The 14408-nt window shown below is 40.5% G+C and overlaps 1 protein-coding gene across 1 annotated transcript in view; it reads left to right on the top strand.

Annotated features, from left to right (window-relative positions):
* Nucleotides 1–14408, top strand: part of stx8 (syntaxin 8) — a 45520-nt gene continuing 31112 nt past the window's right edge. Inside the window, exons 1-6 of the mRNA XM_031289040.2 lie at nt 1–138; nt 786–885; nt 992–1086; nt 1393–1503; nt 4835–4968; nt 6904–6996. Coding sequence (XP_031144900.1) covers nt 122–138; nt 786–885; nt 992–1086; nt 1393–1503; nt 4835–4968; nt 6904–6996 — 550 coding nt within the window. The 5' untranslated portion in view covers nt 1–121. The remainder of the gene's footprint in view (nt 139–785; nt 886–991; nt 1087–1392; nt 1504–4834; nt 4969–6903; nt 6997–14408) is intronic.

Consider the following 14408-nt stretch of genomic DNA (forward strand, 5'->3'; position numbering starts at 1 on the left):
CTGTCCCTCGCAGCTTGCCGTTGTGACGTCACACCCAAACAAGAAATAGTTTGCTGGTGATTATTACTGCCGGGTGGTTCAAACTAAGTGGATTTTCTCTTCATAGCTTACTTTTATCATAATGTCTCAGGATCCGTGGTAAGTAATGTGTTCAAAGGCTACAGTAAATTGTCTCAACCGTATTATTACCTACAACAAATTACGTTACTAACCCTGATAAAGTAGCTAGCTAGCTAGCTAGCTAGCTACTCTTTCTGTAACGTTACCCTCTGCTAGCTAAAGCAGTAGCTAACCTATAAAGATTAACCTAGCTAATACAATAATTTGCATTTTCAGTAAGCCATTACAAGATAATCTCTTTATGTGTTGGAAAATGTGGTATGGTGGTACTGGATCAGGACAAGGGAATTCGTGTTACTATTCAGACTTATGTTTGGGACGTTAGCAGAATCGAAAGAGGAAAAATGTCACATGATGAATGTAGCTAAAGATTGGGCTAATTATCTGACGTTTTATCAAACTAAACTAAACTTTAATAAAACAAATACCCTACGGTACAACACTATACATAAGCGCTGTATTAAATACTAGTGGTGCAGCTCAAACTTTTGACACCGTCAGTGTCAATTTAGCTTTGACACAGACACTCAATGGTATATTGGCTTTATAACATTAAACTCGAGCATAGAAAACGACCAACGATTTGTCTGTGACTACTGTTTGTCATGAGGAAGTAATTACAGGTCAAATTACATAACATCTCTATCCCAATCATTGATCTTTAGGTTACAGAATTACGATGCCAATTGTCGCTTGGCACAGGAAATAGCAGAAAACATTCATGAACGGAACAGGCAGCAGAGAACAGGGGGGAACCCTGCAAAGGTAAGGTGTTACATTCACAAATAAAGTGGCATTGCCTTCAAATGTCTCCTGATATAGTCAGGTTCCTCTAATCGTCAGTTGGTGTGAATGTCTTCTGTCCTTTCAGATCAACATGACACTACGGGCATCACTGCAGAAGCTCAAACAGAATATTGCCCATCTTAAAGAGGGTTTGTTGCGAGCATCATCAACTCGGCGCTTGTATCCTTTCTTCTGAGAATGTTGAGAAATCATGAGACTGAGATTACATTTTGGCTGGAGGGTTTCCATTGCTTGCAGTAGCAGTTGTCTTCCTTTAGAGGGCATAAGAGTGTTTTGAAAGGTTTGCCCCATGGATGTATTAGAAGACCAGTCTGCCCTAACTACTAAAGAAGTCAAAAAGTTTCTGTGTTCATTAGTTAATGAACACATCCAAACTGACCCAAATAAAAGTGTCAGGAGTATCATCTGTCCACTATCACTGAAGTGATGTTTACCTTTTGCATGGCCTTAATATGGCGTCATCAGAATGCAATCGGAAGCTGATAGGAGGCAGAACCTTATTGATGACCTGCTAACCAGAGAGAAGCAGCTCAATGCCACCTTCAAGGGAGACATCGCAGAGCCTGAACCTTCCAGGTATTTAAGATCCAAGCAAATGATTTGATCCTAAAAAGGGAAAATGTAACTGTCATATTGAGAGCTGCTAAACTGTGTTTCGTTGTTAAAAACATTGACAATAAATATCTGTTCTATCTATTCTATTTTATTTTAAGATACAGTCAGTATTTGCAAATGTTATTAAGCATTTTTTTGCTTTTATGAGTGGGGTGTCCCACTAGGACTACATTTTGACAATTAGACCATTAGGTCCGAGTTTCAAAGGTTTGGGTGAATCTGAACATATTTCTATTCAATGTGGTACTTCACCTAAATTCATAGTAGTAATTTACTTGTCCCCCTCCTTGTACCCCCTGTAGCTGGTAGGAATTCGATCACTTGTACACAGAAACCACCAGTGAATGTGGTGAATGTTGACGTATAAAGGGTGATTTCTCACTAGTCACTACAAGGCCATGCTGCTGTCTCAAATAGTCTACCCTCACAAAGTCTTTAGTTGTGCTTTTCTTAGAACACTTTTGTTTAGAAAAATAATTTGGGACAGCCAGTTTGTTGCTTAAGTAGCTCAAAAGAATTGTGCAATATCCGCCACCCTGAGTCTCTGTCTGTCACTGTCAGAAGGGACAAACCAAGCATCATCCCATGATGCTTCAGGGAGCCTTTCATTTTGTGATTTTCCTCTCTGAGATTTTTTTTTTTAATATCTAGTGCTGGACGCCCAATTAAAAATAATGAATCCTCATTCTCTTGTCTATGTTCTTGACAGAGAGGTCATAGGCTCTGTTCTCTGCTTTGATGATATGTCACCGGTCACTAGCTTTCTGTGAAAGTCTTTGTACATCCGGTATGACCCATGTGCCATGACCTCTCCCTGTGCTATCACTCGGAAGGAAGTCTGTCTGTCTGCCATTTTGACAGGGTGCTTAACTTCATGGCTAATTCTTTTTCATCAAGAGATTTGCTCGCTTTGCACTGCTGATCACACATTTGGCACCTCCTGAAATGGACACACTCATTCATAAGAATGTGTGTGTGTATGTGTCTTGATGAACAAGGATGGAAGGGGTGAGTTTACAGTTTATAACTCTCCGCTGAGCATTTATTCTAGTACTTGTGGAGCTAATCAAAGAGCCGGATGCCACAGTTTATATCCTATTCATCATGTGATGTGTCATGTCAATGTGACAGCTTTGAAAGCCATAGGCAGCAGGCAGTCATTACTTTGTGTAATGTTTGATCTAGTCTGGCCCAGGTGATATTTGTTTGGACAGAAAGAGGAAATGGTGCCATGTTGTTAACTTCCTCCAGCTTTTCATGCCTGTTTTTATAAATTAGTGTTTTTCACATGGTACCTCCATGTTCTTACATTGTAGAAGCTCAGCATTTATATTACAGTTCCTGTGCAGTAAGGTATGTTTACTTTGTGCGAGGAGTTTTGAGCAACCAAACATCACTGTTTCATCAGATCAGTAGAACCAGATTAGAAAACCACTTTTATTGATGCCTTGATATGAGACTGCCTTTTTCTGATATCTTTCACAAGCTTTGGTTTTTGGGATTGATCTACTTAGCGGTGCTTTGCTCACGCTTTCATCTTTTTACAGACCACACACCCAATTACATAAAAGGCTCTGTAAAGAAATCCCCAATGACATTTGCTATTAAATTAACTTGGCAAACTGTAATCATGTGGTCGTATGGTTTTTAGTTTGCTCAGTCAAACCGAACTTTAATAGTGATATGTGGTGGGTAATTTGGATTTGTGGGTCGGACCCCTTCCCACTGTGTGGTCTTTGAGGAGGGGGTGGATTGGCCATGCATGGATAATCTAAGCCGCTCTTTTTTTGTGAGAACTTTGGGTAGAAGAAAAGGGATAGAGGTAACAGAGGGGACTTTAATCTATCCCTGAAACAATACATTCTGAGCATCTCCAATTCAGACTAGGCAAAAGCAGGACATGGCGCCTACATTTGAAGGCTCAGTTCACCCTGTCACCCCTCAGACCCACCTTTCCACCATTATTCACTAACCTTTCCTTTGTATTTGATTGCACTGGAAATAGTTAGTCATTAGTTAAATCACCTCTGTCCAAGTCATTCAGTCAGGACCTAGGTGCTCAGGCCCCCGATGGCGGCTGTCTAGTGCTTTGTGGCTGCCAAGAGATGTGCCCGACTGATTTTGGCGCTCTCCACTGACTGTTTAATTGGATCTTCACACACTGGGCACTTTCGTGAAGGAAGTGGAGGGCTGGCACACTGTCTCATAGTAATCAAACATGTCAGAGAAATTAGACCAAATGCCTCGTCTCACCTACTCCTCTGATGGTATGAGCCTCAGCTAGCTAGCATTGTGAATGGTCTGACAGTGCCTTACCAATTACCTCAAAAGCAACTTGAATTAGTCATTGTTAGCTGGACATCAAAACCAGAGCAAAACAGTTTAGTAATAGTATTGTTATTTCCTCAGTCTCTGATACCCCTTTCACACCGAGGGCTCAACCAGGGTTGAACCAGGGTTAGTCTGCGTTGACTGACTCGGCTTTGCGACCCGGCTCGAGAATTGGGTCGGACAAAGGTCGATATGCCTACATGTGGATAAGGTCACTTTTACTAGGCTTGACCAGCAGACGACTCACTCACAGCAGACAGGGTTAAATCCAGCCTCAAACAAAGATTCTGAACCCGTCATTGCAAAATGGGAGGGGGGGTCTGAAACACAGCTTTAAGCTATTAGCTGAAGAATAGCTTTTAAACCACACAGTGGTGTTTAGCACAGTACAGTACAGAGAGCTCTCTCTGGTCTGTCACTTCATCAGAGCGAAACCTCCCCAGCAGTCCACAGTCCTGTGACAGATTAACGTGCACTGTGTACACACTGCACAAGCTAACCTGGTATTTTTCAATCATTCAAAAAACTTAAAAGACAGTAAATACTTTTTTCTGTGATCTAAGCATTTTCTTGTCATAAATGTTCAAAAGAGTAGAGTACTGAAAAGGGAACATGCCATGTACAGATGTGTTTGCGTTGTGTTGAACAGATGTGCATTGTACTCCTATCCCAAGCAGGCATATTGTGTTTACTTATATAGCTAAAAGTCACTGATGCGCGATGAGTGTTTTAGACTTGTGTGCTGGAAAAGTGATTGACTGACAAAAAGGGCACTTTTGCCATCTACTTTCAGTCGTAGTGCACTGATGGTGATTTGTCTTTCTTACTTTAACAGCTGCTGCTCTGCTTTTGGCTAGGAATAGTAATTTCATGGTCTCTTAAAAACATTTTAATTTAACTTGAAGAGCTGCTGAGAAACATTTTGGAAACTAATTATTGTTATTATGATGGTGTTTCACAGGTCGACGTTGATGGGAGCAGGGGCAGGAACGAGTGGGGGTGTTGTGGCCAACCCCTGGCTGATCAACGAATCAGAGGAGACCTCAGGGCTGACCTTTGGAGAGATCAAACAGCAGCAGCGACGAGTCATTGAAGGTAATTACACATGATTGAATAAATGGTAAATGGACTGCACTTGTATATCGCCTTTACTTCCTAGTGTTAACGGACAGAGAGCTTTACAATTTGCCTCTCATTTACCCATTGTTACGCACGCACGCACGCACGCACGCACGCACGCACGCACGCACACTGATGGTGTAGACACTTTGACGTGTAGACAGGAGGAGCCAGGGATCGAACCCCCAACCCTGCTACAACCGCCCCGAATAAAACCATTCCATTCCAGTTCCATAGCGTGATCAAGCAAACATCGTTTTCAAGTATGCTGTTGTTTCTTTTCGATAAAATTTGCATCAAGACAATAAATAGGTACCATCCATAGCAGCAACAATGCCCTGCATCACTAGGATAATAATTCTAACTCATTTTTGCCCTTATTTGTACCTCTCCAACAAATACAACATGGCAGTCTCGTCATAAACACATGTAACTTGTCTTCAATGTTTTTTTAAGCCAAGGACCCCTTAGCTGAGAGAGAGATGGATCAGGGACCCCTTACTACATATTGTATGCAATTAAGTTGCATATTAAACTCTGCCTACAATAACGTGTGGGCGGCCTAAAGCCTTTTATACATACCTTTTTAGTGCATAGAATACTAAGCTATTAAAATAGTTGTCATAAAATGTGGCACAGTGAATCCTTAGGATTAACAGTATCTGTGGATGGCTACCTTAGTGACTACCTTACCTATAGACCAGTAAGCCTATCATCAATGTGTTGTTTTTTTCACAAAGAGGCTGATTTATATTTGCTAATAATATGTTGGAATTATGTTAAGACATTTTAATTTTTGAAAGAACTTTAAAAAATGAACAATAATTTTGTGGCCCTTAAACCCTTTGGCTCTTTGGGGAGCATAGGTCATTCATGAATTTCCTCCAACTGGTTCGGTGTTGGGCGGTCTTCTCTGCTTCCTTCCACGTTGTTGTTGCTTTCTTGAGTTCTCCCTCGACAGACCTTTTCCAGCTGTTTCTTGGTCTTTTTTTGTGAATTTTGTGGCCCCCCTGCAGTAACTCTGAGGACCCCCTAGGGCCCCGAACCCCCTGTTGAAGATCTCTGTTCTAGACACAACGTGATTTGTAATAAAGCTAGTATTGGCTATGCTGGTTTATGCTAACATATAATAATTCACATCTAGAAAACATATTGATAGCCCACGCCTGCTTTTTTCCTGTTTCCTGAATGGCTCTGACATGACTTGAACACCCAGACATTAGTTCACCTGGCTCCAAGTGACACTTCATTGCTATGTCTCCATTATGGCTATGGTTATTGTCAATGTGGGATCACAGATTCCTCTTAAGACAGTGAAACCAAACCACATTTCTAGTCCCCTGTGGGATTTCTGTTGGAGTTGGGTAATGGTGAGCGCCTGAACCTGCGGTCATAAAAAATTCCTGTGGTAGAGAGTGTGTCAAACTTGGAAACCTACAGAGGCCAAGTCTTTTCTTTTCTCTCTTTCTTTTTTTTTTCTTTCAGTTTCACTGTTTTTGCTCTCCACCTTGGCCTGGTGCAGTTATAATAACAGGAGTATGGCTGAGTGGGGTAAAGTACTGAATGACTCACATGTGGCACTGTGAGCTGAGCTGGACCCCAACAGCCTGTCATTCCTATTTCCTAAATAGTTGCCTCATTATATTACAAGTGCAGTATACTGTAATTGTTCCCTTCTTACAATTGGCATTTTTAAATGGAACTGCACCGTTGCTTTATTGTTTGTCCTACCCCACTGCTAAATTTGACATCGCATTGATTTTATTTTTTGCAATATGAATTTTTCTTGTGTCCTTTTCTCTGTATTGTTGTCTGGCATTGCATAATCTTCATGCTCTTACTGTTTGTCTCTTTCTTTGTCTCGTGTTCAAGTGTATACAAGTTTTAGTTTTCTTTCCTCTCTCTTCACAGCCCAGGATGCAGGCTTGGATGCACTAGCGGCTGTCATCAGCAGACAGAAGATAATGGGCAAGGAGATTGGCAATGAGCTGGAAGAACAGAATGGTAAAGTTTACTTTGCATGTGCGTCCGTACATATTCGTCAAAAGAAATTCCAGACACGTTACACTCTGCTGTGTGAAAGCAATCAGACATTCTTGTTCTGCAATGGAACGACTTTCCTCACGTAACTTGCTGGACAGTGATACTCCCTCACACCACCGCAACACTGACATAGTTAGTATCAAGCACACACACACCCTCACACTACCATTGTCAGAGCAGCTGACCTCACATTCAGGTCACGACCGTGTCCACCAGCTTAACCTTTGGCATACATCCCGCAGAGAATATTCATGCAGCTTAAATGCACTGAAAAAAACTGTAAAAGTTTTGTGTTCTGAAATCAGATCTGCCCAGAGATAATGGTGCTTTTGAGTTATTTCTGGCTAAGTTCCTCTCATCAGTCCATAAATAGCTTCCATCACAAGTAGAGCGTGCGATACAGAACGGAGTGCATTGCTCCAGAATGTTTTTATGCTCAGACAGGCGGTACATGACACATAAGACTTTGGAATGATCATCTGTCATCCGGTAAACAATTAGATCTTTTAATGCATCGCTCTCAGAAGACTATAGCAGTTAATAAGCCAAAGTCTGAGAGTGTTGCCTTACAAAGAGGATGTACACATGTATTCCTATCGTTTTTTTATTTAATCGTGAGGGCTATCTCTGATGTTAACACTGACAGCGAGCCCGAATCGTGCCTTAGTCTGTCAGCTTCTTTTCGTTTTCTGACAATCAGGGAAAGGAACTTCACAGTTCCCAAACTACAGGTGATAAAGCTTAAATCTCAACCGAGGAATTGTTAGACTGTTCATCTACAGTTGTCTCACACGCCTAAAGTACAGGCAGTTATGGTCTGTGTCTACCCCGATGACCAGCTTCCAGTTGGGAAAAGAAGGCGTTGTTCTATCCTGTAATATCCTGTCTGAGCAGTTGTACCAAAACAAGTCCAGAGGTTGTATAACTGAGTGATATCGGCACGGAAACAAACAATATTCCTTTCTGCTGGGAAGGAATGGCAGATGTTTGGTTGACACCGATGAGAGAATGGAAGAGAGGAAAGCTGATTGTTTTAGCCTGCTCTCCTGTTACCGTATTGAACTAGATGGATCATTGCTCTAATGCTCCGACTGGCGTGTTTTTCTTCTCGTTCTTTCAGCTTGATGTCAGTGTTTCCAATAATATGAACCTGAATGGCTGATGGGAGAGCTGTAACTGAGAATTACACCAGTTCCACTTCAAGTAAGCGAGAAGGCAAATGATTTTGGCCATGGAAACAATGGCTTGTCACTACTCCTGTGTTTAGACCCCACATGACTTAAATATAAATTTGATGGGAACTCAAGTCTGTATTTCTGTAATGGCCCAAAATATCTATGCCACCTGTGGGTACTGTAATCGGCTCCATGTGGTGAAATCCAAATCCTACTCATTTGTAGAAGCCAGCACACATTTCCATTTCAGCAGCTTTTTAATGTTTTATAGTAGGGCATATCTTGGTATTATTATTATGATAATTTGATATAATAATACTTAGATATATACACTGCCTACTGTTTATTTCAAAAGATATTCATGGTGCACCTGGTCCCTGTGTTCATGCAGACGGTTCATAAAGTGTAGACATGGTATTTCCTTACGGACCTGTCCGAGCTCCTCACAGTCTCTCCACAATTTACGGCCAAGCTTCAGGTTCATAAGGCCTGCTAACACCAGGCAATGATTCACAGGGCCTACAGGGCTCTGGCCTCCCACAGCTTTTCTTTACCTCCCTGTGTTTCTTTCTTTTTGTGGGACCTTTGCTGCCTCTCCATCTCTCATCTCCCTCCCTGTTCTCCTTTGCCTCTTTTCAACAGTCCTTTATTTTCCCATTTCCTCAATCTCTTCTGTATCCTCTCATGCTGAGTTATGGGAGATGTCTTGGTTCCTTAGTGTTTCACAGGATGGTGAATAGGGATATATCATACATGTAGATGTAGACCTAGTGACTGCTGGTGGAGTCCTCAAGTTCCCTATGCCTCATTTAGGGTTCTTTGAGTAACTCACAAGTTTAAAAAAAGGAGAGTCCATACTCAAAAATGTGCTTGTACATTTATTTCTGCCAGAATGCTGCAAGCATGTGCAGAATGTACAGACCTCGATAGTGACTCCCCTAAATAGAAGTAATTTACCCGGCAGTCATGTTTTTCAGAGTCCGTTGCAGGCAAACCAACATGTTGCTTCCTTTCTTCTTCTTTGTTAGTGTTTAACTCTGCATGGTGTCAGTCAAACAGTATGATCATCCTCCTTGTTTGTTTTTGCTTTCAGTCTTGTGCGTGTTGTTTCAGCTCTGCATTCTGGAATCACTACGGCAATTTACAAATCCCCAAATAAGAAAATGGCAATTAGAAACTGAAAAGTCCCCCCCCCCCCCCCAATTCCTAAGGGGCATACCAAGTTATCGTGTCGGTAGTACTGTTGCTATGGCAGTTGTATTTATTGCTAAATAATTTTTTTGTGATATTATTCAAGTTGTTTTTGTTTATGAAGAGAATGTAGTGACTTGTACGTTGTATGCCTTCAGGCTATCCCACTCTAAAGACCCAGCCCTCACATCAGCTCTCTTTGGTAGTTATTTGAGTATGCGAGGAACGTAGCTTTTGTATTCTTAAGTTTTACATCCTTGTTATTATAGCATTAACTCTGCATAGATTCTAACTACGGTTAATGTGTGGCCTGTCCGAGTACTGTTTTTCCCTATATCCTAATACAAGACATTAAGTCTCAATGAATTAATGTTTTCTGCATTCAAAAAATGAAAATTACTGTTTTCCTACTAGACTTGTACTTAAACGAGTTTTTTATTATTATTGCATGAGGCAGCTTTGCACATGCTGCATTTCTTACTTGTATTAAATGTCAAAATCGAGGATGTAAAAAGCAAAGGGATAGTTTAATGTTTTCGGAGAGGCAAGGAAAACAGATTTAACTTATGAAGCAGGGGAATGGCATGGCTCCTTGTTGATCTTGACAGTTGGCGTGTAACCTTGGCGTCCGACTGTCTTTCTGTCTTGTAGGGTTCATTTTCCCCCTGATTACTGTACTGTAGCAGTGTTTTCCTATAAATAGATTAAGCTCTTTGTAGTTTGGCTCTTCAAGTCTAGCTCATGACCCAAGTGCAGTGGAAGTTGCAGTCATTTCCTTTTCAGGAAACAAATCCGGCTGAGGTCAGCAATGAAGACGACCCTTTTCAGAGGTTTAGAGATGAACCCAAAGCCCTCAGCTACTCCCCTCTCAGTCTCAACTGGATCAACACAGACTGAAATGTAGAAACAAGTAAGCAGACCGACTACCTCAATTTCAGTCTGCTTTATGGGTTATAACATTAATCCATTGCATATTTAAGATTTTCCAATCTTACTTGCCAGTCATTACAAAAATAGAAATGCAATCCTTAGTTAAATGATGTGCTGTCATCAAGTTTCTTTTTTCATATTTTTAACATGACTTAACATGTTACTAAAGATAGTATATTTCATTTCCAAATTAAATCTTGCAGAAAATAGTCTGATGCATAGCAACTGAAATGGCTGGCATCAGCAGTAGTCTCCCTTACCAACGAGAAATATCAACATTAATTTAACTTTATTACTGTTGATATTTCTCAGATTGTGGCCTGGAACGACGACATCAGTCAGTGTCAGTGTGACAGACAGTGGCTAGCTTGTTAAAAATGCGGCTTTTAAAAAGGGCGGCAAGCGTTTGAGGTTGTCCGATTTTTCTGCTCGATTGGATTTGACTAGTGACTAGTTAATCCCAATCCCAAATTGGAAAATTACTCTGTTACAAGCAGCAAGTCACCAAGAACATACACACATACTCACTCACACACAAACCAAAAATACAAGAAATATACTAGAAATAATAAATAAGATAAAAAAAATAAGATGAAATAAGATAAAATATGCCAGAACAACTACTGAAAAATATACTTAGATGAATGAAGAAGGATGTACAGTACATGTATATACAAGTGTAGAATACAATTTACAACCTACATACATAGTTTATATCACATAATAAAATAAAAAATATATTAGATATTAAATATGAAGTGACCAGTGTGCAGGTAGCACAGTATATACTTAGGCTAAACCATGTGAATAAATGAATGATGAGTTAATGTATTTTCCACCACCTCTCAGCATGTCAGTTCAACGGGAGTTTCCAGCTTAACTAAATCTACTCCTCAGAGTTCACCACACATAAACCATTCAAATGAATCAAGTCCCTGCCGTTTGTTCTGTGTATGTGTCTCCACATCCAGACCTAATTTTGAGTAGACCTGAGACCCCTGACAGCTCTAGCAGATGTGTTCTCACATTAACTATCGCAACCATGGCCTTTCCATGTCCTGTCCCAGTTTTTTTCCACTCTCTTTGATAATAATTCTTTGGGCCGCTCGGTATTGCAACTCCTATCTTTACTGAGAACACAGTAATAGCCACAAAGTGTACAGTGTATCCCGGGACTGGAGAAAAACAGACCCTCATTTGGATTGAGACCTTCTGGAACAAATTTAAGATGGATGCAAGAGATATTTTCTCTTAGGCACTGACTGCAACAGGTCTGACCACATGTGCTCTCTCGTTTTGTCTGACTCTTAGAGATAGGAAAAAGTGGATGTCTTTTTTTTGCATGACACCGTAGCTGCTTGGTCCAGGTTCAATCTTGTGTTGTCTAGTAACAAACCTTTACTTCGAGGCAAACTTTGCCATTCACTCACTCACTTACCTTTCGCTATTATCCACAGTGATTTAGCATGGAGGGAACTTGCAGGCCTAACATAAGTACACAAAACCCTGTAAATACCTAACCATATATCCCACTACAGTTATGGTCATTGACAAAAATGAAATATATATATATATATATATATATATATATATGGTGGATCTTCTTTACGGCTGATTTGCGGAATCTCTGTGAAAAAAAGCCTTCTGTCGAAAGAAATAGAGAGCAAAAGCGGATACTTTAATAAGCCAGAGTTGTTAACATTACTTTGCACTTCCCATTTGGGATTTACCGTCATTCATGGACCCCTTAAACAGAACACAAGGCTGTTGCAGTTACTCAGTTTGTGACCTTTTGGTAATGGGAGTGCTTTTAAAGCTGTCACCCAGCCTGATTATTCTGAAGGTAAAAGTTACTTTCCAAGTGTCCTCTCTGTTAGTAAGCCAGCCGCTAAAGAAACAGAATAGGCTTTGCTCCTATGATGGACTTCTTGCTAATAATTAGGTCACTGATTTGATTTTGTGTCAGCAGAGCATGTATAGGGTCCAAGTTGGACAGCTAATGACTTCCAAATAAACAGTAGAGCGAGAGGAGAGAGGCACTTACTGCTGCAGCACGGTGACGTCAGCAGCTGCCCCAGAGAACACAGGCCGCTGTTTGCTTCTGCTTTTTCGAAACAGCTCAGTGAGCAAATAAACCATGCTAATGATGGCACTCGGCAGAAAGTCAGTGTAGGTCGTGTTGTCGATTGATTTATTGTTTGTTTGATTTGCTCCGTTTGAAAGTGAGGCTGGTAGTACTGAGTAGTGTTTTCCAGACGGCATGGATATGCAGAGACTCCTGATGTGATGTTCAAAAGACCGTTGTCATCAGAGGAACGTCAAGCTTGCAATGGGCCGCGAAAGAGGGCATCATTTTGTGTGACCACCAGATTGGCTGACTGGTGTTTGACTTTGGGAATTATTGAGAACTATGAATGATGGAGGGATAACAAACTCACTGTAATATTATTTAGTCTCCTTTTTTATAGACTTTAGGCTGCTCTCGACATGCCTCTGAGAATAACTGGTGATGTTTGTTGCCTTAATCCTACAATTTAGATATGTATGTAAGGCTATAAATAAGGATTATTTGCATATTGTTTTATTCTATCTCTGTTTTTTTGTTTTTTTAATTAAGGGGTATAAAAAGGAAACATGCACATCTTTCAAATACGGCTATATACTGGTGGTACTATAAATATAAAGCTGTATAGCTATATGCTGTCCCTTTAATTTTTGGTGTCGTCTTTTTCATCTATCACGCCAAGGACAGGGTTCAAACTGCGACTCAAGTCTGTCCATCCTATTCTGTAGAACCCTGTTGTGTAGGGCATATTTTTATTCCCCTCAATTGTCTTATCTCAAAGCCCATATTTTGCCACTTTCTGGGACATATCCACTAATATCAATATTCTAAAACCATCAGTTGATTTTCTGAGCAGGGAAATAAGAACAGTAGATTAAGTTTCTAATTTGTGACGCACACAGAAAATATTTTTTAAGTACTTCTAGGATGTTGCCAGATAAAACAGCTTGTGGATTTCAGGTTTCAAGTAATGTGTGAAAAAGCGTGGCCGGGTTAGCTCAGTTGGTAGAGCAGGCGCAGACAAAAGTGTAAAAAAAGCGAGTTTTAACCAGATTATTTTATATTTTACTTAACCTTACTCCAGTATGGTAATCTCGTAGATTAAACCACTTTATATTTATACTCGTTAAAGGTGAAGCTGTTTTTAGAGGGTGTAAGATTCCCTAAAGACATCGATGGCAGTGGATGTGTGATGGAATGACAAAAGATGGCCAAATGAAGATGCACCGCAAGTCACCAGGCCAGGCCTGCTGTGCCACGCATCCTAACCAGGGTACAATCAATCATGAGTCCTTGTGTCCTTATTTCTCTATCTATCCATCCCAGCATCCATCTCTGTCTTAGGCCGGTTGGTGTCACACTGATAGAGTTGTGAAGAAGAGGGGACTAACAATGACATGAGGGACTTGGGTCACATCAACCACAGCCAAGTGATGAATAATCCAGTTTAGGCGCAGCAAGGAAATTAACATTTTTGGACGCTGAAGAAAAACATCTTGAGACATTTCATCAATCACGCCTTCTTTTGTTTCTCTCAGTGGATTGATGCCCCCTTTTATCACTCAGAAAGCATGGCATTAAGCTTTGGTTTTCTTCACTTCGTCTTAAAATGCAACCTGTTGTACCTTTAAGTGTTTTCATGCCCCTGTTTTTTTTTGTGTGTCTTTTCTTCAGAGTTTCAGATGGAGGTCAGAAAAGTGTTCCATTGTGCATAATTTCTTCATGTAATGGCACCAAAATCAGTGATTGGTCTGAATGTGAACGTCTTTAGAAGTAATTTGGACTGTGTTGTGAATTGAATGAAAAAATCCATACATTAAAAGATTGTCTGAATGTTTCGGTTACACTTTACTTTAAGGTATCTACATAAGAGTGACATGACACTGTCATGAACGTGTCATAAACATTATAAACAAGTCTTGAATGTGTATGACATAATGCTTCTTTTAGTAAGTGTCATTCAATTTTTTCATGACAAGTTAGGGTTAAGGCTCTGACACACCATCCCGATG

This window comes from Sander lucioperca, chromosome 4 (genome assembly GCF_008315115.2).
Source record: "Sander lucioperca isolate FBNREF2018 chromosome 4, SLUC_FBN_1.2, whole genome shotgun sequence".
In the NCBI taxonomy this organism is placed as follows: domain Eukaryota; kingdom Metazoa; phylum Chordata; class Actinopteri; order Perciformes; family Percidae; genus Sander; species Sander lucioperca.